Genomic DNA, 24,100 nt, shown 5'->3' with positions numbered 1-24,100 from the left:
ATTGTCGGGGGCTACACCTATTAGGTGCATCTAGTCGGTGCACCTGACTTTATTTTCCAGCCCTCCACAGTCTTCAGATTTGGTAAAAGTACTCGGGAGACCATGACAAAGATGATTGAAGCACTCGGCTTTGGAGTAATCTGGTTCGAGAGAAGATTATCTTTTCGACTGCGAAGGTCTCAGGGGCTACTGTGGATATTATGGGTACCCCATACCCATACGGCATGGTTATCCGACTAGTCATAGGGGATAACTTATATCTATGGAATATGTAATAGATCATGACTCGGGTATTACGTTTCCTTATATATTACGGAACAGCCTAAAGTCCTGGTTTGATAATATTGTAAAGTAGATTTAGGAAACCGATACCGTATTGGTTAAGGTTTCTATCTTGTAATCCTGCCCCCCACCCTATATAAGGTGGGCAGGAGGCCCTCTAGGGGGCATGAGACAACCTGATCGTCAGATCAATATACACCCGGCGGATTCAAATCCCCAAACAGGAGTAGGGTATTACCTCTCATCGAGAGGGCCTGAACCTGTCTAAATCATTTGTCTCCGCATCCATCCACTTTTAGGTCTCGTGCGCTACCCTCTTTTATTAATGCCGAATTCATGTTTCGACAGGTCCTTTGGTCCAGAAGCTTCCTGATTGATCCAGTGGATTTCACTCTTATAGATGAGTCTCCCATGATTGGTCCAACGGATACCATCCTCGTAAAATATCGAGCGGTTTATATTTTTTTTTCAATTGCATTTGATAGCCGTTGCAATTCCAACAACGTGGCTCATTTTCCTTGAATAAAGTTGGTTGCTTTTATCTATTAAGATATCCTACACTACCTGAAAGCAGCCAACTCTATTAAAACTAGGAAGGAAGCCCGCGCATCTGCGCGGGCATCTTATTTATTGTTTTACGATTTATGAAATAATGCTAAAAGAAATCATATCTCATCATTTTTGTGTTGTGAGATAAACCATAGGCTTTAATATGCTTAGTAAATGATAATAATGTCTCCAGGATTACAAGAAAATCACTATCCTGATTACGTATAAATTCTCCCGCTGTCACCGCAACTTATTATTACTGTTTTAAAAGTTGTGTACCTATTAATAGATGAAACTACATATGTACCAATAAAATAAGCATCATTGTACACTAAAACATTCACTACTTATCTAAGTGTTCATGTCTCACTTATTTCCAAATCCATATATAAATATCGTAAAAATACCACTCATACCAATTAATGAAATAACACCATTAAAGACATTGTTACAAAAATGATTTTCCTAGACGAACACCCAAAAACTAATAGGTTACAGGCAGATCATAAGTGTCCACGTCTATAAAAATCAACCCCCATTTTCACATGCATTTGTTTAAGAGACCCGCATGCAAATATTTTCTTAGGCAGGCCTCTTAAATGGCTTGCATGCAAAAATAGGTTATGTTCACATGCAGGCCTGTTAAGAGACCCGCCTATGAAAAGTTCAACTGACCTCCCTCCACCTTAAATTAGCTAACTCTCCTTCATTCTTATCCACTCCTCGCTCACTCTCTCTCCTTATCCTCTCCCTCATCTCACAGTGACGGAGCGGCGGTGGGTTCGACGGCCGGAGCTTGCGAATCCGGCAATGGCAGCGGCTGCGGCGAGCTCTGGCAGCGATGGGCTTTGGCTCTAACCTTGCGGATTCTGCCACCTCTCCTCCCACGGATATGACAGGGGCGGATCGACCAGCGGCGGGCAACGGCAACTGCAGGAGCCATGGCGGTGGCTATTTCAAGTTCGAGCGGTAGTGTGCTCGGCCTCCAACCACGCGGATCCCGGTGCCTCTCCTCCCTCTTTCCCGGGCTTCTTGGATCCCGACAACCAGAGGTCGTGGAGCGGCTGATCCGTCAGCCATGGATCCGACCAGGGCAGATCCACCGAGTATATTTATTTTTCCAAACTTATTTACAATAAATAATCACCAATAGTTTTGATCCAATGGTTAATATTATCGGGTCCACCATTTTAAATGAAAACTTACCGTGAGATGTTTTTCTTTTCCTCTAAACTTTATTTAAATTAATTATTAGAGCACCGTATGGCGACTTAGGAGCATTTGTGGGAGTCTCACGTGGCGGCTTGAAAGTGTTTGTAGGATTCTTAATGGACTTTTAGCATATAATAATTAAAGGAATACAACTAATCTCAAATTGAATACAAATATGATTTAAAAGATAAATATTTAACGACCATTGATCTGATATTTGATATTTATATTATAGATCTAGTTTCTATTTGCATATATTTGTGAAGTAATATATTTTATTTTACATTATAGGAACATATGTTTTAAAGATTGTCGATAATTTTCCCAATGATACTTCATACGTATTTTTTTGGCTTTATCTTTTTTATCCTAAGTACGTGCGTATATTTTTCTTAGTAAGCTTTATTTTTTATAAATATAATTTAGAAGATAAATGTTCAAACACCATTGATTTGATATTTGATATTTATATTATAGATCTCGCAGTTTCTATTTGCGTATATTTGTGAAGTAATATTTTTTATTGTAGGAATATCTGTTTTTAAAAACCGTCGATAATTTTTCCATTGGTACTTAGTACGTATTATTTATTTTTCTTTTTTATCCTAACTATGCGCGTATGTTTTTCATAGTAAGCTTTATTTTTTTCCCAATCATACGTACACTACTTATGGTTTTTTTTTTGCCACAGTTAAGTACATTTAGAATTGATCTAATAATCTAAAATAATAGGCCTACCAATTTAAATAAAAATTAATGATGAGATTAGACAGTGTCACGTGATAACCTACAAGCGTTGGTAGAAATGGCATATAAGATATAATATAATATAGTAGTAAAAATATAGCCAATATAGGTCTGGAATTGGTGATTTAATTAAAAAAAACCTATAGCTGCTAAAGTGTATGTGTAGATCCTTAAAAAATAATTGTTTGTTTACAACACCAGATCACTTCTATTATAAATTCCTAGCGTTTGCACATTCACACTTAGATTAGTCTCTATGAAAAAACTGATCTAAAAATGTATGATAATAAACTATGGTGTACATGTATCGTGATTTGGAAAAAATATGGAGAATTAATTAGGATCTGGACAACATCAATCGAGCTCGCGGAGGCATATCAGTCTCCATGAAAATGAGAACAAATTACGATGTACTCTATCTGTTTCTAAATATTTGACGCCGTTGACTTTTTTAAATATGTATTGTTCGTCTTATTAAAAAAATTTAAGTAATTATTAATTCTTTTCCTATCATTTGTTGTTAAACATAATTATACGTATACATATAGTTTTACATATTTCACAAAAATTTCTGAATAAGACGAACGGTCAAACATGTGCTAGAAGGTCAATAGTGTTGAATATTTAGAAACAAAGGGAGTACATGTATTGTGTAATTAGAAAAAAAAAAAGAGAGAGAATCAAGAGTTGGATGGCATGAATCGAGCTGACAGAGGCATAGGCATAAGTACGTACGTACTCGTGGGGCCGGGAGAGTAAGGTGAGGAGAGATTTAGTTTATGATCCAATGGTTAATATTAGTGGTCCACCACTTTAAATGAACACTTACGGTGAGATGTTTTTCTTTTTCTCAGAATTTTATTTAAATTATTAGAGAGCTATTTGGTGACTTAGGAGCGTTTATAGAAGTCTCAGGTGTCGGCTTGAGAGCGTTTGTAGGAAGTTTAATGGACTTTTAGTATATAATAGATATATTACGTGGCCTGAAAGCAACCAACTTTATTCAAGGAAAATGAAACCACTGCACCAAAAAAGACTAAAATGCTACTACCTTCGTTCGTCTGTTTTATATTATAAGTCGTTTTAACTTTTTTTTCTAGATAAACTTTTTTAATAGTCAAATTTATTTAAGTTATTTTTCCGAACATACAAAGTTATAATGGATAATGGCATGATTCAATCAACCCTTTTATTATCCACTCATTTCATTGCTCTGCTACCTTCCGAATACCTTTTTTTTTCTATTTTTTATTGTTTGTTTGACTAGATTGCTTTGACTATCATATAAAAGTATCTGCATATGCATGGGACCTTTTCATCTAGAACTCTCCTTATATGTGATTGGTATACACACAAATGATCCAACGGTCTATATTTATTCCTACTCTCATCCTAAGGCCATTAGTATTCCAGATGACGTGGCTCATCATTTTTTGAGACAGCTTGTTGCTTTCACATATGTAGATGTGATAAGTAATGTCTAACAGATGTCGTAACATATCCTTCTCTTCACCAGGAGAAGGGAGCAATAATTAATAATACTATCTGAACTTCTTCAATTCCTCCACCGATTCATGCGGTATCGGCCCCAGTCTGGGGGCTACTCATCGTCATTGGATGAGATGAGGTCGATCGCTGCCTGGAGGTTGGCCACGACTTCCGAAATGGCTGGACGGCCCTGGGGCTCCAGCCGCACGCAGCAAGCTGCAGTCTGCGCCACCAGTTCCACTGCCTGGAGCTGCCTCGGCGTTGGCTCCGGCGTCGGGCGCCTGTCCAGCACCTTCCGCACCTCCCCTGCCTCGACGATTGGCAGGGCGAAGGCCAGCAAGCTCGTGGGGATGATGCCACCGTCGTCCTCTTCTTCCTTCTCCTTCCGTTTAAAAATTGGTTTTATCCCTGTCAATACCTCCAGCATCACAACCCCGAAGCTGTACACGTCTATCGTTGGCTTCACACTGTGCGTCACAAAGTACTCGGGGTCGATGTATCCTAGCGTGCCGTCAATGGACAGATCACAACAGTGATCCGTCCCGTCCCAGGCGACCGACAACCCAAAGTCCGACAAGCGCGGCACCCAGGCCTCGTCGAGCAGGATGTTCGACGGCTTGATGTCGCGATGGATCACCGGCCGCGTAGGGTGGGTGTGCAGGTACTCGATGGCCCGCGACACGCCCAGCAGTATCCCCATGCGCATGCTCCAGGATGTGGCCACCGGCGAGGAGGACGACAGCGAGCCATGAAGGTGCTTGTCAAGGGAGCTGTTCCTCATGTACTCGAAAACGAGGAGAGGCTCCGTTGTCATCGGCGTCTGCAGGCCGGCATCGGCGACTTTCTTTTTCCAGAACCATGTGGAGCGCTTGTTATTAGCCTCCTGCTTGTGGCGCTCCACGCAGCAGCCAAAGAGACGGATGATGCCCTTGTGACGGATGCGTGAGAGGATGATGCGCTCCGCATTGAACTCATCATCCTCAATAGATGTGTAGTGAAACTCGGGAAAGTGCTTGATGGCCACCTCTCTCCCGTCAGGAAGCCTTCCCATGTACACATTGCCGACACCGCCTCGACCGATTAGTCTGTCGGAGGCGAAGTTGTTGGTCGCCGTCGCAAGCTCTGCTATGGTGAATTTCTCGCCTTCTTCGCCACGGAATACCACCTCTTGAGCGGCCTCCTCTGCGAGCTCCTGGACAAACGCAGACAATTATTAAGGCCGTGTTAATTTAGATTCAACTCTTTTTTCTTCGAACTTTTAACTTTTCCGTCACATCAAATATTTGGACATATGTATGGAACATTAAATGTGGACGAAAAAAATCAATTGCACAGTTTGCATGTAAATCGCGAGACGGATCTTTTGAGCCTAATTACGCCATGATTTGACAATGTGGTGCTACAATAAACATTTGCTAATGATGGATTAATTAGGATTCATCTCACAGTTTACAGGCGGATCTGTAATTTATTTTGTTATTAGTCTACGTTTAATATTTCAAATGTGTGTTCGTATACTTTAAAATATTTTGGCACACGGACTAAACACAGCCTAAGTTTCTAGTTTCATTTAAATTAAAGCATGCATGAATGTTAAGGTGTCCATTTATTAGCTTGGAGCAAGAAATGTGTACGTACCAGCTCACGAGTCTGGGAGCCTGCAGATGGAGATGGCACGGGCGTGTGGTCATTCGGAAGAAGAACTCTGTATATCCGATCAAGGCGCCGGGTTATATCGATGTGGCTGATGAAGGGGAAGACAAGGAGGTAGGAGTCGATCCTGCTCTGAACTTCTCTGAATCTCTCGGCCTGCCGACCTGCCATTACCAGCCGGTGCATCACGCTCTTCTCCTGGCAAGACATCACGAGCTCGTGTGCCTCCCGGAGCGTGTCGTCGAGGCCGACCAGCGGCCTCCGGATCTCGGGCAGACACACCACCTCCGGATCCCGCAGATGCGGCAGCAGCTCCGCGATCATGAAGGCACGGCGGGCGAGCTGCTCGCACTCCTTCTTGTTGTGCTGAGCCGTCACCGCCGCTTGCACGATCATGGAGATGAGACTACCGACGTCTGCCCCGACCAGCTGCGCCACCGTCGCCGCCTGCCCCAGACCACTCCACAGCGCCATGGCAAAGCTCAGAAACCTCGGACGCGGATTCCCTTCTTGCTGGCTAATTAACAAACGGGATCGACATGGGGAAACGAAAAAAGATGCTGCGTCCTGAAAACTTATAGTAATCCTCAGCATCTCTCCGACCTTAAGCTTAATTACTCATGACCAACAATATTTATATGATGGAATCTGTGGAAGACCTCTCGGGGAAATAAAATATGTCCTCGTTTAGTTGACAAAATGCAGGCAACTTGAATGAACCGCAATGCCATGAAGGCTGGCTGGATTCTTGGGCATGGAGATGACGGACATTGACCAGGGAAAAGGGAAAGACTGGACGATGGAAGAAGGCCAAAATGTTCAGGACTTCCGTGTGCAGGCACTGTGGAGTCGTGTTCGTTTGTTTTGCTCATCGTGCTCAACTGCTCATGCACTGCTGTGCTGATGTTGCCCAACAGTGTAACAGCGCCAACTTAATTAACGCGTTCCAGGTCATGAACGTGAGTAGATAATTACAGACAGACCACGGCGGAGGGAGTTGGAAGGAGAGGGATTCTAGTCATCCGTCTGGACTCCTAATAATTTAGGCCCCAATTGGCACAACTCTCGCTCCCAACTCATACTTATCTCCTACTTATCTGGAGCCAGAGTTGTACCATACGGTCTAGATCCTCCGTTTTTGGGAGTGAAGTTAGCAGAGCTACTTTAAAAAATAAACTATGGGGTAAAGCTAGATTTTTGCTGCCCTACAGCTCTACTCCAACCTAAAAAAACCACTACACTTATACAAAAATACCACTGAACTACCCCAAACTCACCTCCTCACCTCTCTCTCTCTCTCTTTTTTCCTCCCATTACCCACCGGACGGTAGGCAAACAGGCGGTGGGATCGACGGCTTGGGGGGGCGCGGCCGGTGGCAGGCAGCGTGTGCATGGACAGCATGCGGGCGGCGCGCGGCAGTGGGGGGACGACGCCCTAGCGGCAGCCAACGGCGCAGTCGGGGATGGCGCGCGGCGGGCAGTGCGTGGGTGGACGGCACGCGGTTGGCGGCAGGGCAGCGCACGCGGGACGGTGTCCAGATTGGGGATTGCTTTTTTTTCATTTTTTTTTCAATTTCAGATCTGGAGCTGGATGCTAGCCAAACACTTTTCAGCTGTTCTACAACTCCAACAGAAGCCAGCTCCCACTGGAGTGGAAGTTTAGAGCTAGGAGTTGGAGTTTGGAGGCCTACCAAACATGTCTACATATTAACTACATAACTATAATATTTTTTGCTAAAAAAATTAATAAGATATATTAAAATATATCTCTACACCAAACATGTAAGATTAATTCAACTTTAAGGATTTTAATTTGTATTCTATTACAACTTGTAAAAGTTGAATTTAAATTATTATGTTTGTGGAGTGATATATTACATCATGTTTTTCACAATGCTATTTTTTTCATAATCATTCATTTAGCACACAATAAATGGGCGGATGTTCACCGGTTTCCTAATATACACGTAGGTGTGGGACAATTGACATACGCGTCAAGCCGCATCAACCCGTTTGGTCAGATAATGTGAAAAAGTTGCTAATATGTTTGAAAGTTAGCTTATGGATTTACAACCTAGGCTAAAGTACCAATTTTTTGTTAGAATTGCAGCTTTGTGTTAGGCGGTTTAGCTTTGTAGATATGATGTGATGTTTAAGATTTCAATTTTAATTCATGTTTGCAGGTAATTAATTTTCAGAGGAACAAATTGGGCTCATCAGTGATCTTTGTTGCTTAAGGAGGATGGTGATACGATGAAGAGTGATGCACTTCTTTGCGATGTTCTTAGGCTTTGGGATGCTTGTTGCAATAATTTTGGGGTTTGTTTTGTTAGGGGTTTGAGCCTAAGTGCTTTTTAGGTGCTGGTTAATTGAGTGAACTCTGTGTAAGGAGTGTATCTTTACACTCTCTGAATGTTGTTGGTAATGTACACCCATATTTGTGTATTGCCCGGGTTTTAATACATTATTAAAAAAAAGGGGCAAGCAAATTAAAGATTGAAAAACAAAGGTGAGAAGGGAGGGGGAATTACCGCCGTGACCGTACGTACCGCCTCAGTGCCTTACACAGGGTGGAATCCTGTGTCTCCTATTCAGTATTTTTTGCGACGCGGCATTTCATCGAACACCTGGAGTGCAAGCCTCCGCACGCCCCTCCCGAATGCGGACCATGATGACACCCCAAAAATTCCGACGAGCACACTATTTCGCTTTTCACAGTAAGTTTGGAAGGCGGTGTTGATACGGCAGCGGAGCTCGCCGGCACATACGTCACCAGACACCCAAGATGCCAACGACGACGGCAGAAAGGCAAAACCGCCATGGATGAATCGAATCAATTACGAGAGGCGAGAGCAGTTTTGAGCTATTGAGTCTTGAGCGCGGTCAATGGCGCCTTTACAAGAAGGCCGGCCCAAGTTCGTTTCGCCTGGGGATAAGTTCACCGGTGGTCCCTCAACTTAACAGCGAGATATTTTGAGGTCCCTCAACCATAATACCAGAAATGTTCGTCCCTAAACTTATTCAAACCGTTCACCAGAGGTCCCTTGGCAGTATATGTGGGTGGTTTCGCTGACGTGGCATCCTAGTCAGCAAAAAAAATTAATATAGTACGTGGGGCTCACATGTCAGTGGCACATCTTTTTTTCTTTTCTTTTCTTCTCCTCCTCCTCTTTTCTCTCTTCTCTTTCTTTTCTTCTTCGAGTGAGGCCAGCGGGCGGAAAGGCGATGGGCGGGCGGCGGGCGAGCGAGCAGCGGCGGGTGGCGGCAGGCGAGCGCGGGCGGAGGGTCCGCGCGGCGGGCGGCGGCAGGCGAGGGCGGCCGCGCGGACGAAGCAAAGATGGGCGGGCGACGGGCGAGCGCGGCGGCGGGTCCGCGCGGCAGACAAGCAGCGACGGGCGGCGGCAGGCGAGGGCGTCCGCGCGGACGGAGCAACGATGGGCGGGCGGCGGGCGAGCGCGGCGGCGAGTCCACGCGTCAGACAAGCGGCGGCGGGCGGCGGCAAGCGAGGGCAGCTGCGCGGACGGAGCAACGATGGGCGGGCGGCGGGCGAGCGCGGCGGCAGGTCCGTGCGGCAGACAAGCAGCGGTGGGCGGCGGCAGGCGAGGGCGGCCACGCGGGCGGCGGGCGAGCGCGGCGGCGGGTCCGCGTGGCAGCTGAGCAGCGGCGGGCGGCGGCTCGTCTTCAACTGCCGCCGACACGTCGAGGGAGAAGAAATCCACCACGGGGATATCGACGAGCGTGTCCCCAGCCGCCGTGATCTCGTTGCGGAACACGGAATAGGTCGCGGTGGCGTCCTCCACCTCCTCCACCGCAGCCGAGGCAGCCGTGCGTCGTACACGATGGCCATGCCGCCCTCTTCGGCCTCCATGGCGTCTGCGGCTGGAGACGCGGTGGCGGCGACTGCTTCGGTCAGCGGCGCGCCGTCGTGCTCATCCGCCGTCGCCCCTAAGCTCTCCAGGGGCTCGCCCACCGCCGCCACGCTCCTTCTTCGGCCACCTCCGCCGTTGCGGCCCCCTCCTCCGCCTGTCATGTTTGTCCGCTCGCCCGCCGCCGCGCTCGGCCGCTACACCTTCCTCCTCCCCAAGCCACTCTTCCTCCTCCTCCACTTCCTTCCTCCGTGCTCGCCCGCCGGTCGCGCTCGCCTGCTGCCTCCCGCCACCGCTCGGCTGTCGTGCGGACCCGCCGCCCGCGCATCGCCACTCCACCGGCCTCACTCACACTGAAGAAGAAGAAGAAGAGAAAGAGAAGAGAGAAAAGAGAAAGAGAAGAGAGAAAAGAGAAGAGAAGAAGAAAAGAAAAGAAAAAAAAATGTGCAACTGACATGTGGGCCCCACGATTTTATTTATTTTTTTACTGACTAGGATGCCACGTCAGCGAAACCACCCACCTATACTGCCAAGGGACCTCCGGTGAACGGTTTGAATGAGTTTAGGGGCGAACATTTCTGGTATTGTGGTTGAGGGACCTAAAAAAATCTCGCTGTTAAGTTGAGGGACCTCCGGTGAACTTATTCCTTTCGCCTGGCGAAGGGATGTCAATTCTTCTCGTGGGCTCATCTGGCCGACCTAACCGATAGCAGCGTATAGGCGCCGAAGGTGCAGTTTTTTTCCTTTTTTTTTTCTGGGTTTTGTGGGATTTTTTTTTCACCTGAAACAGGACACAAACTGATAAGCAAGTCCTTCACATTTTAAAAGACAGCATAAACTTACGCTCTGTTTGTTTTAGCTTAAAATTATTGTAACCTAAATTATTAAGCTAGATTACTATAAGCTGGATTATATATATAGTAAGCCAATATAGAATAAGTTGTGAGCTATTCGTTTCTTTGGATTATTGGAGACATAGATTACTGGGTTTGAAATGCTAATGTCTATAATACTCTCAAATATTTTGGATGCCTTGCTCATCCTTTTGTCATTGTATACAACAAATACATGATTTGAAATAGCTAAAAGATATTGTCATATATTAATAAATAAAACATCTATCTATCTATCTATCTATCTATCTATCTATCTTCTATCTATCTATCTATCTATCTATCTATCTATCTATCTATCTTCTATTATATACTAAAAGTCCATTAAACTTCCTACAAACGCTCTCATACCGCCACATGGTGCTCTAAAAACGCTCTCAAGCTGCCACATGGCGCAATAATAAAATAGAAAAAAACTTAGAAATTCTAATAAAAAAGAAAAAAAATCTAGCCCTCGATTTTCATTTAAGTTGGTGAACCCATTAGTTTACACCATTGGATTAGATCTGTTATAAATAGTAATCTACCCCTCCTAATTTACCGAGCAATACTTTCCATAAAAAAATTGACTAGAAAAAGCTGAGAAGGCATACGTACATACGGATTAACAACCACGGCCTAGAAAAGAAGAAATAATATACAGCAAAAAAAAAAAAACTGTATACGTACGTACTACTGGAAATTAAAAAAACATCGCTTTTTTTAAACGTGGATTTGCACTTCTCTGTATTTTCTTATGACGGCCATATTTAGTGAAACTACCGAAAGAAAAGAACGCTCTTTGTACTTCCTTTGTATTTTTTTATTGTTTTTTATATATTGATGACCAACGTCATATATTTAGTGAAGGTGGTAGTATAAGAAAAATATATTACTTTACAAACTTGCACAGCCAAAAGTAGATCTATAATATAATATAAAATATCAAAAAAACGTATCTTGATTGTTCAAGATGAAATAATGAGTAATAAATTACTCAGGACATATTGTCAAAAACAGAAATAAATAATGTATTGTCTAAAAATTATGCCTCATTTAAACTACTAATCTGCGCATGTTGTGCAAATACATTCTATACATTTTTTTTAAAAAAAAAACTATTTTCACGTTTGTAATATTTAATACTTAATTAATCATGCGTTAATGGCCTATATCGTTTTGTGTGCCCTACATAAGCTCAACCAATGAGATCGAATGTAGCATAAGTAGGAGATAAATTAGATTATTTACTATAAAATTTAAAACTAAAGAACCAAGTTAACTATATTATTAAAAAAATTCATTACTTTGGATCAGATATATATTCTACGGACTAGCTATTGTTCACTAATTGTTGACAAAAACAAATCCATACATTTTTAAGAAAAAAATAAATAGATTTTAGCGGAAACAATTAATAATATTGGAAATCTCTTAGAAACACAGCGTCTACGCACCCTACCCCTTTAGTACCTCCGAAAGACTGAGCCGACATATTTTAAGATTGAAGAAGTTACCATGTCGTCTCGCTGTCGATGGATACGTCACCTACCACTGAAAGAATAATTAGTCGTAAATGCCAACACCCATATCAAATCTAGGACTTGAATCCGAGTGGGCAAGTTCCACCACAAGAAACCTAACCAGTTGAGGTGCGCTCACTTCGCAATAACATTGAATATTAAAACAACCATAATTTTTAAGCTACATTCTGCAATACTCATGTGCCTTTTAAACCGGTAAACTATTAGTTATAATCGTTAAATCTATCTTACCTAAAAAAAAGAATTTATTCATGGTACATGATATTTTTAAAATATTACTGCGCAATTATATTTCGTCGTTATCGTATTCATGTTAGGCTGCATGGAGCCTCTCACCCACCCTACATGAAATGTTCATATATGGATTGCCTCTCAAACTACATCAACCATATTAGACTATATAAACCCAAAAGTTTAGTGGAGCTTCATCTTCCACCTAATTAATCCTTTAATGAACTATGGTCCATAGATATGTAATTTCAAAAACACCATATTTTTACTTTCGTTAACATGTTTTCTTAAAAAAAATAAGTCTCTTAATTTCAAATGATAAAGAAGATTATAAATAATTTCTAATAGATATTATTTAAATATGATACAATATAAAACTAATAGGTTATAAAATTATAAAAGCAATTAATGCCGATGAAAACAATTTATGGAGAAATTGTGCTAGATGTTCTCCGTTCAATATTTTGCTCTTATAAATATCTCAAACTTAGTGTACAACACATGCCTCGCGCGGGTTACCTTCCTAGTTTATTAATAAAAATCACTCCCGTTCAAACGGCACACCCTCAAAATAATGGCAAACTTTCAATCCCGTTCAAACGCTCAAACGCTCCTTCCGTTGTAGGAGAAATTGTTGGATCACGGAGGAGGATGAGACGGAGATGGTGTCAGCGGCGTGGCTTGGAGATGAATGCGCCGAGGGGGAGGATGAGGAGACGACGACGGCCGCGGCAGGAGCTCTGCCGCTTGGGGAAGGGGCCGGGGCATGGAGTGGTGGTGGCGGTGTGGCCTAGGGAAGGAGCTGGGGTGCGGAGTGGGGCCAGCGGCGCGGCCGGAGGAGGAGCCGATACGCGTGCATCCAAGAAGAGGAGAAGGTCAATGCGCACGGCGTGTGAGGAAGGAACATGGTATGTTTGGTTCGATGGCAGAAGTGTATAATTTTTTTAGTACGCAGGGATAGTACTACCTCCATTCCAGGTTATAAGACTTTCTAGCATTGTTCACATTCATATATATGTTAATGAATCTAGACATATATGTCTGCCTAGATTCAATAACATATATGTCTAGATTCATTAATATATATGAATGTGAACAATGCTAGAAAGTCTTATAATATGAAACGGAGGAAGTAGGTTTTTAACCACCCAATAATTAAAAAACCACATTTAGAGTAGATTACCATATTCTACTAATTTAGATTATAATAATCCTAAGCTGCCTATGTCATCAAGCATCATTTATACACATTCATATGTCTAGCAACTACCTCGATAAGCATCGTACCAGAGCTATTTTTCTCTACTGCTAAAAAAAAAATCGAACTATTGTACTGTTATCTTGTCCTGATATGACGATAGGAATTCCAGATACACCGCTCCTAGCAACTAGCTAGACAAATGATATGTGGTATCCGACATTTGTGATTTTGTGATGTTATTCGGGAATGCTCGAACCTAGACATATCTTACCCTGACAATAGTGTCCTTAACGTCGGTGGAAACAATAAATCAGAAACTCATGCATATCCTCTCTTATATAAAGTTATAACCCACTAATTTCTAAAGCTTAACATGCATGTCACATCATCACACACCCACTAACAATTATTACATTTTAAGCCTCATGCCGGCATGCTATATTATCTATGAAACAAGCGTTTCATCGTGCTTACCGGGCAATCGGCGCTGTCGGTTTGGCCATCTCCACCACCGTAGCCTAATCCTTGGTTCCCGCTGCCGTAGCCTGATCATCAGTCTCCTCCATCTCCTCCGCAACATCGGTTGTCTCCTCAATCTCCTCCGCACCATCGATCTGAACCTTCTCCTCTATCTGCACTGCCACAACCAGCTGCACCTCATCAAGAACGGGCCAGCTCAATTCCTCCAACGCCGTCAATATATACAAAGGAAGAAGCCAACTTCTGACGAGCCAAAAAAGTCTATTCCAAAGAAAAGACCATATGATATGACTGACGAGTGACGAGGAGACTGACGCGGAAGTGGCCAGGCAAGTGAAGGATCATTTTAGGCGGCAAAATCTAGAAGAAGGTTCAAATTATCAAATAGATCCAACAACGAAGGTGTTTTTTAAGAAGATGAGAAAACCGGCGCAAAAGAGCTTACCATCAGACTACGAGCGATCAGTACGCAAGTCTTTTAAGAAGACTAAAGTAAACTCCAAAGATGTCCCTCAGCTCAAAAAGCAAACAAAACAAGCGGTTGAGCCGATGCCATCTTCACAAGAACTTAATATACAACAATTCATGGCAGACACAAAACTTACCAGCGAGCGACTGCTGAGTGAAGCCCCTATCAAGACAGCGACAGCAGCGAATCTAAAACACACATTTACCCTCGGAGAACCACTTGGCCTGAGCAGTTGAACAACCTATCTACACAGATGTACCGATTTCATCAATGGTACATGGTAAAATGAGCCAATGGTAGAGAGATGTTCGCTGCGAGGGTAAAAAACGCAGATTACTTTTGTGGAGATGATAATATGTGGATCTGTTTCTCCAATATCTTTGACGTATACCAGCTAGACGCCCTCAACATCTCTCTTCTCAGTTGCTGGGTTTTGTAAGTGTCGTTTAATTTTACTTTGTTCCTTAGCTCCTCGCATGTAGCATCGAATAATTACCGTGTGCGGATATATGATAAAATCATGTTTTTTTCCGCTGTAGAATGGAGATTCAACTATGCCATAGGCAGGGAGCTTTCGGGGTTGGTTTCATGGATCCCTGCAAAACTAACTATATGCATGTACGGGATTTTGCAAAAGAAACATACGAAGTAGGATAACAATTACCATTTTCTAGTGCAGCAACATTATAAGACCTATATACTAGTCTTATAACACAACGTGAGTTTTTACCGCCTTTTGTACCAATTTCTTTCTTGTATTTATACCGTGACATATATATCATCTCATGCAACTTGCAGATTCCATTAGGTCTTTTTTGTCATAAACATCCCTGCAAGTAAGATCCATGTCTTAGACTCTATGGAGAAACCGGAGGAAACTTTCACCCAGATTTTTCAAATGCTAAACAGAAAATGCCGTCCATTCCACTGTCATTATGATTGCCACTATGTGGATCTTGGATAATTAATCATAGTTTGCAAGTATAGGGTATGGGCACGGTTCCATATAACCGTACCTGGGGTATTTAAAGACGGACTGGATGTGAGTATGGACTTTCCAGTATGTACCTGCTCCAAAATTATATATCTTATTTGTTCTAAAATAGAAATATATAATAAATCTCTTGTTTCTCCTTTAGCGTGCACGACATGCACAGGGGAACAACTCGCGCGGCTACTACGTTTGTAACTATATGCACACCATAACACACAACATCGACAGTGATAAGGATATGGAAGTACGTAAACATCATTCATACATTATTTTACACACTTCTTATTGATTTCATATATTTATATTTTTTTCAAATGATAGATTATTTGGATGAATGAGGAACTCTCGCACGTGAAATATATAAAGGTTGTTCAAGAACAACTGATGGAATTTATCATGGATGAGAATTCCACGACGATGGAATACCTATTCGTCAACCCCACCCTTTCTCTTAGATTTTGTAATATATGATAGAATATTAGAAATTAACAACGATTGTAATATATATATATATATATATATATATATATATATATATATATATATATATATATATATATATATATTCTAGCAACTATATGTTATTGTATATACTTATATGTCTTTAAATATTAATCATATGTGTATGTATGTCTTTATATCTATATATATAAAGACATATATATATATATATATATTTATATATCTATGTATTTATGAATATATATGTATGTTTTTACATATATTAACATGGATTTATACATATATATGCATATCTATAAAATAATCACCAAGCAGTAAAAAACATTTTTTAAAAAAAAAAACTTTAGTACCGGTTAGTAAGATGGATTTTTAGTCCCGGTTATTTTTGCCGGAACTAAAAATAGCCATCTTTAATATTGGATTGTGTGTTTCGGTTGCACAATTGGAACTAGGAGGGGCAGCGAATTGGGAGCAAAAATGACCTCGCCAGCAGTGATATGATCCTACGCTTGCATGACTTTGTCAATGATGATGTGGATCCATGCATGTATGTGCTTGGTGTTTCCCCTGACTGCGCTATTTGGTCTCGAATTGATTAATTGCTAAGACTTTGCCGGATGCCAAGCTTCGTCGCCTACTCCCAACTTGTGTATCCACTTGGCGGAGACCTCATCCTGAATTCATGGTCATGTTGTTAGAGCACCCACAGTGGTAAAGTAAGGTGCTCTCTATAAAATATGTACATCTCGGCAATAGACTCGATTAATAGTAAACCACCTTAATAGTATGTCTACATTGGTATCTATAGCTCTCTCATGCATTGCCTCGTTTTTCTCTATAGACTATCTCTAAGTTAGTAGATAGCTTTGCTCTCTCTCTTCTTTTAATACATTCCAAGTAGGAAAATATGCTGACATGGATCTCTTGTAGAGAGCCTATAGATAACCATTGTGGGTGCCCTTAGCCGCCAGCTTAGAGCAAGTATAATAGTGAGCTATAAGCCTACTATAAGCATATGTGGAGGAGGGATGTAACAAAAAATTAAGGGTGTTGGCTCTCATGCAAGAGCTAGCTTAACACAAGCTCCAAGACAAATACAATTAATGTATAAGTGAGAGATAAAGAGAGGAGAAGAAAATTATAGCCAACCTTATAACTAATCTATTATATGTGTTGGCTTTAAGATTGGCTAATAGTAAGAAGTGAGCTCTATTATTATCCTTGCTCTTAGCCAGCCACTTCACAGTATTGTCGCCCGTCAATTCTCTGGCAAATAGTGCTAATCCTTGTGTTGAACCTCATGGTGTTCCACTCTAGTACGTTGCTGTGGTTATGAGATTAATTATGAGTTGAATGGATCCTACGCGCGACGCGCGAATGACTTTGTCAATGAAGATGGATCCACAGAAGATGTTGATTGCTAGCATTTTACTAGTATTTTGCAGGATACGCAGTTTTGCCGTCGTCGCCTCCCAGCTTGTATATCCACCTGGTACGTTGCTCCAGCTCTTCATCCTAATCATGTGTATCGATTACTAGTAAAATATCTGTGCGTTGCCCTCAAGATTAATAGATTATTTAGTTGTCAAGTAGACAATGGACGTATATATAGAGTGAAATCTTTAGAGTACTCCCTTCGTTTCTAAATATTTGACACTGTTGACTTTTTAGCACATGTTTGACCGTTCGTCTTATTAAATTTTTTTATGAATATATAAAACTATATTTATACATATAGGTATATTTAACAATGAATTAAACGATAGGAAAAGAATTAATAATTACTTATGAATAAGATGAACGGTCAAACATATTTAAAAAAATCAACGGCGCCAAATATTTAGAAACGGAGGGAGTAGTATTATATATATAGTGTTTTACCCCGACCCTCTACATGTATCTCTACTCTGATTTGGATGACCCAAAAAATTAAAGTAAGTCACAGTGGCATATATATATATATATATATATATATATATATATATATATATATATATATAGGACACTCATATGGGGCACCATGGTGCCCGGGCACCATGGTATCTAATGCACAAAATCACTCAAATTTTTTCAAAATTTTCAAATTGTGAGTATATACCTAGTTATAATAATTTGATTCATACCTATACTTATCAACAAAACAACTCAAATTTAACTTTATTTCACAATCCATGATTACATACCTAACTAATTATATGTATGGATGCTATATACCTAGAATCAAAATCTAACAAAAACAAGTTCAAATTCAGTTCAAACTTGCTTTAAACTAGTTAGTAAAGTAGTTAATGTTAATACCTAAGTAATTGAAAAAGTTTCATGCTCATTTGAATTGGGTATATAGTAAATTTCAACAATGGTGCCCGGGCACCATGGAGCACCAAACAAATTTACTATATATATATATATATATATATATATATATATATATATATATATATATATATATATATATATATATATATATATATATATATATACCTGAGCATGACTCATCAAACATTAGCCCTTGATCATTTATAATGGTGCCAGCAACAAGCTGAGATCCACCACTGCTACAGAAACACGCATAGAGGTCGGCACTATAGACCTTTAAGCGATTATAGGTGCCAAAAGTGCTAAAACTGATACCTATAGACGTTTTTCTACCTCCGCAGTCTGAAAACATAAAAAAAATACACCTTTAAGCGATTATAGGTGTCGGTTCTATAGAAAAACCAACACCTAATACTGATTTAAAAAATATTAATATATTATAGGAGTCGGTTAACTAAAGTGGGATCTGGCATTGGTGCTGGTTTCTGCGGAGGATCCAGCATCAGCCGTGTCGGCGGTGGCCGTTCCGTGTCGGCCGCATAGGCGGCTGATGGGGAGGCGTTGATGGCGGAGCCTGTGATTTTTGTTAAGACTTTTGTTCATTATTTGTGTTCATGGTTTTTGTTGTGTGATTTGTGTTCATGATTGTGTTCTTGGATGAGGATCTCATGGGTGATTGGGAGCAGCTCGATGCATCGAGCCGCCTTTTTTAATTCTTGGAACCTCAAAGATGTCGGTTTCTAAACCGGCACCTTTGAGACAAGTGGTCCCCTGCTGTGTGCCGGTTGGGAAATCCGACACCCAAGGGGGTTTCCCAACCGCATCGATTGTACTTTCTGTAGTAGCACTAAGATCAATCACAATTCTTACAGAGACATGTTTTATCGATTAGGTAACTAGCTAGTCAGAAATTCAAACACAGTGAAGAAACAACTTCTCAACAGGAAAAATCAATCTGTTGCAAAAAAAATCAATCTAACAACAATAGATTGGACAGACAAACCGGCAGTGAGCATAAACATGTTGATAAGTGATAACGTGTTGTGAACCAAGACGTACAACACATCTATTAAACAATCACCATATCCATCTCATGTCGATCCCACAGTAGTAGAGACATGAGAAAACATATATGTTCCCTTTGCTCTCAAGATCATTCTAGAAGTAGATTATGGACATACAAATAGGGTGCAACTCTTAGATCTGTTCTTGAGTACAAGTAGTCTCAAATGCCTTAATTTTTTTTGAGACACATACAAACGCATGTGCTCATATACACGCGCGTGCAATAATCTCCATGAATACACACACACCATATCTAAACAAGCATAGCCAAAGATTGTGCTTGTATATATTAAGATTGATGAAGTTACCACATACGCCCCGATATCAATGTGTATATCGTCTACCACTGAAAGAATAATTAGTCGTAAATAGAAATACTCATGCCAAGTTGGGAAAATGGGAATCTACAGCTAATTATTCTTTCAGTAGTAGATCATGCACTTAGCTAGTTTGCCCAAAATAAAGGAATATTACATATCTTAAATGTGCTAGATTCGCCGTGAGCTCAGCCAATCCACGCCATCGAATTTTGCAGAAAACCCCTCGTCTTTTTGGTATTTCGGATTAGGTTAGGTTCAGCTGATCAGAGCCGTTCTTTCCCACGCGTGTACGAAATCTAGTTATCTCCAAAGGAGGTAAAATGTCGCTTGCCGCAGCCTTCAGCCCTGCATGTAGCCATTTGCATGTTGGCGTGGACTCGTTTAATTTGTCAACACAACTGATAGAAACATAAGCCAAGCAAACTACATAAATTGATATATGTCCTTAGAAATATACTCCATTTTAAAAGACGAACATATATATACTTGAGTAAAAGGTGCATATAAGTCAACAAGCACAATATAATACAGAGACACACATTCACATATTCATGGACGAGCTCGAGCGGCGACTTCCGAAATGGTTGGCCGGTCCTTTCCCTTAAAGTTGCAAGCAGCACGCTGTCGTCGCTCTATGACACCTTAAACTACCTCAGAGTTTGGCTTCGCGCCCGGCTGCGTATCTAGTACCTTTCTTACCTCCCCGTAGCGGAGGGTTCAGAAATATGTTTCAACAGGGATATTTGTGTGTCGGGAAACTATAATCCCACTTGATATATAGTGTAAATTCATTGTATAAGTAATTTACCAATCGATTCTGCCGATGGTCATCAGGGTTGGTTGACCCCGACGAATGTACTGCATATCCGCCCATGCACCTCAATGAGTGGTAGCGTGATGTGCATCGACAACTTCCAGCTATGAGCGGCACCAGTGTTCCCCTCCTCCTGCTCCTTCTTGTAAAACACTGCCTCTTCATCTTCATCTTCATTATCCCTGTAAAACACTTGCTCTTCATCTTCATCTTCATCTTCGTTATCCCTGTAAAACACTGCCTCTTCATCTTCATCTTCTTCATACCCCCTCTCCTCTTCCCTAGTAAACATTCTCTCTTGCTTCTCCTCCTCCCTATAAAAGGCTGCCTCTTGGCCCTCTTGCTCGTCCTCCTCCCTATAGAAGGCATCTTCCTCGTCCCTACAAAACACTGCCTCTTGCTCTTCCCCGTGTCCCGTAAACAATGTCTCTTGCTCCACGTCCTCCTCCCTATAAAACACTGCACTTTGATCTTCCTCCTTTCTATAAAATATTGCTTTGCTCTTTTCTTCCTCCCTATAGAACATTGCCCCTTGATCTTCCTCCTCTCTATAAAATGTTGCCCATTGCTCTTCCTCCTCCTCATCCCAGGCCTGGTACTGAAATTTTGGAGGTCCAGGATAAGATTAAAAAGGGCAGATTGAGGCCATATAATGTTAGTATTTATATAATAGCAATAATTCTTATTTCAAATAGGAAGGTAATGCTTAATACATCATTGAATGTAAACTATTCTAGTGATACTAATTGAATAACAAAGTGAAATACTATAAAATAATTCATTAAAGCCAAACTTCTCATGTATATAATATGTGAAATGCTCCTAAAAATTCAAAACACCATATGTCGAAATTTAGTGCAAGGCAACAAGAGGAATGAACCAACTGAAGAAGATTGTGTTATAGAGATACCAATTACCATGAAATCTCCTAAGAAGTCGTCATAAACAAGCCTGTTTACTCAAGCTTCCTATCTCAACCAGTCAACCCTAACAAAGAACTTTTGAACAAAAGGAAACCATCATGATTCTATCTAGTTTTTGTGCTGAGGGTGCTATTTAACCATAGTAAAATACATGATGGGATTAATGCCAGCAAAGAGTGACCTATTGCTTCTGAAACCATTTGAATTTGCCAACAAATGCATCCATTTTTTTTCCTTTTTGTTTGTTCGCTAGGGATGTAGGGAAAGAGTTGTAGTGGGGTGGGATGGCTTCAACAAAGCAAGCTACTAGGAAAGAAATACAAAACAATAAACCTAGGGGACTATAATCAAGAAAAAAAAAACATGCTGTGCACCTACAACACAAGCCCCACTACTAAGAACCAATCAGGATTGTGACAACCCGACGCACTGAACTCCATCCACCGCTTTGGGATTGAGGGGGAGAGGGCAAGAGAGAAGAAAGGATCCGCTCTCCCCCATGAGGCCTGCCAATGTGGCTATCTAGCATTGCCTAGGGCATCGCCGCAAGAGGACATACCATCTCGAGAGTGTTTGGAATGAAATGGCAATTCAAACGACGCCTCCAGGGAGGTTATAGCGTCAATGATGATGTCCGCCCCAGAAAACCAAGACTAGGTTTTTACTCTTAAAAGATTCCATAGGAGGATAAAGGAAAGACACCCACGACAATGCCCTTAGGGGAGTTGCGACGCTCGAATACGTCACCACTATCGGCCTTGGACGGGCTAGGCTTTCACTTAGAGATCTTCCTGCTATTTTGTAAGCAGGCGCAACTATTACCGAGCTTCCTGGAGATATTGCCTAGTGATTTTCATGTTTGATAGGCCAAGTTCCGAATTTAAAAAGGCTGCATATATCCGGTTGGATGTAGAGATCGAGTAAAAAATATCCTTCTCTAACAAAATATATATCAATATTTTCAACACAAAATAAATATAAAAATATATTCAATAATGGATTTAATGAAACTAATTTGGTGTTGTAGATATTACTGTATTTTTCTATAAACTTATCAAACGTAAAAAGATTTGACTTTGAAATAACTCAAAAGTGATTTGTAATATAAACGGAGAGGGTATATCTCTACTATTATAAAAATTGAAGATGTTTTTGCCGGTATTTTGGTACGTCATCCGTGTATGAGTCGGTTTTTAAGTTCGTTTGCTTTTGGAAATACATATGCATATTATTTGAGTCAGTTTTTAAGATTGTTCACTTTTGGTAATACAGAAGGAATCATATAAGAAATCTGTATAAAAACTCGCATGCTAACTTGAGACGATCGGACACCGAACTGCAGCTCATGATTTTCTAAAAATATATATATCCAAGCGAACTCCCACGGTGAATTTTATTTTAACTAAACCATATAACAATAATAAGAATAAAACAGATTTCACCCGTTGCAACGCACGGCTATTTTTTTTTCTAGTACAAGTATAAAATTGAAAGCTTGATACCATCATATGCGTTTCGGTTTGTACCTGGCGTTGGGATCGGGCGCCTGCATATGTATTACATGGTACGGTCGTGCAGCCTGTTGGATTCAGCGCGTTGTAGTATTCATCGAAGCGGCGCATCGTGATGTTGTGACTGGCCATGGGGAAGAGGCCAAGGTAGCCGTCGATCCTGCGCTGCGCCTCCCTGAGCTTGTCCGCCTGCCGCTTAGCCATCACAAACCGGTAGGCCGCGCTCCTCTCCTGGCAGGACACGATGAGTCGGTGAGCCTCACGGAGCTCGTTTTCAAGGCCGGTTAGCAGCTTCTGCATCGTCTCATCGCTCTCCTGCATCTGCGACAGTATCTCGTCGATCATGGAGACACGGCCAGCGAGCTGCTCGCACTCCTTCTTGTTTTGCCGAGCCGTTGCTGCCGCTTGTATGATGTTGGAGATTAGCCCACCTAAATCTACCCCGACAAGCTGCGCCGCCGTCGCCGCCTCACCCAGCCCACTCCAGAGCGCCATGGCAGTCTAGCTCGCAACTCAGGCAGGATGGCGTGGTTGCAACTTAATTGCAAGATAGTGGAGTAACTGACAAGAACACAAACGGATGATAATTCGATCAGTGAGGGGGTTCAGAGGCCAGACCGCACACGGGGAAACTTCCTGGAAAGAAGGTGGGTGATGGATGGCAAGATGGGGGTGTGGACATGGACTCATGGTCATGGACAATTGGACATGCTTTCTTATGGTGTGTTTGAGAGAGAAGGAGATAAGAAATTAAGAAGATAACGAAGTGAGCTTTTAACAAGCTGTACATGGTTAATTGAGTACTCCCTCCGTCCTAGAATATAAGCATTTTTTCCGTCCTAGAATATAAGCATTTTTAAAGTTGTACACGGTTATTAAGAAAGTATGTAGAATTAAATAGGAGAGGGTTGTGATTGGATGAAAAGTGGAGGTAGGTGGAAAAATTGAATTGTGGAGGGTTGTGATTGGTTAAGAATAGAATATTGGTGTTGAAGTTGTTATATTTTGGGACAAATTCTAAAAGCTAGAAGTTGTTATATTTTAGGACGGAGAGAGTATTAATTATTTTAAACTTTAAAAATAGGTTAATATGATTTTTAA

General features: G+C 41.4%; 2 protein-coding genes across 2 annotated transcripts; both read right to left on the bottom strand.

Annotated features, from left to right (window-relative positions):
- Positions 1 to 4,322: 4,322 nt before the first annotated feature.
- Positions 4,323 to 6,405, bottom strand: LOC107277174 (putative serine/threonine-protein kinase-like protein CCR3). Its single transcript, XM_066306614.1, has 3 exons — positions 5,917 to 6,405; positions 5,181 to 5,470; positions 4,323 to 5,096 (listed from the first exon to the last, which is right to left on the bottom strand). The coding sequence occupies exons 1-3, from the start codon at positions 6,403 to 6,405 to the stop codon at positions 4,391 to 4,393; spliced, it is 1,485 nt and encodes a 494-aa protein (XP_066162711.1). The 3' UTR covers positions 4,323 to 4,390.
- A 13,807-nt stretch (positions 6,406 to 20,212) lies between these two features.
- LOC4352268 (protein MID1-COMPLEMENTING ACTIVITY 1-like) lies at positions 20,213 to 23,748 on the bottom strand. The gene is made up of 2 exons (XM_015764003.3): positions 23,015 to 23,748; positions 20,213 to 21,163 (listed from the first exon to the last, which is right to left on the bottom strand). The coding sequence occupies exons 1-2, from the start codon at positions 23,492 to 23,494 to the stop codon at positions 20,582 to 20,584; spliced, it is 1,062 nt and encodes a 353-aa protein (XP_015619489.1). The 5' UTR covers positions 23,495 to 23,748; the 3' UTR covers positions 20,213 to 20,581.
- Positions 23,749 to 24,100: the final 352 nt, after the last annotated feature.

This window comes from Oryza sativa, chromosome 12 (genome assembly GCF_034140825.1).
Source record: "Oryza sativa Japonica Group chromosome 12, ASM3414082v1".
NCBI lineage: Eukaryota > Viridiplantae > Streptophyta > Magnoliopsida > Poales > Poaceae > Oryza > Oryza sativa.
This window is presented reverse-complemented; position numbering and strand designations above follow the sequence as displayed.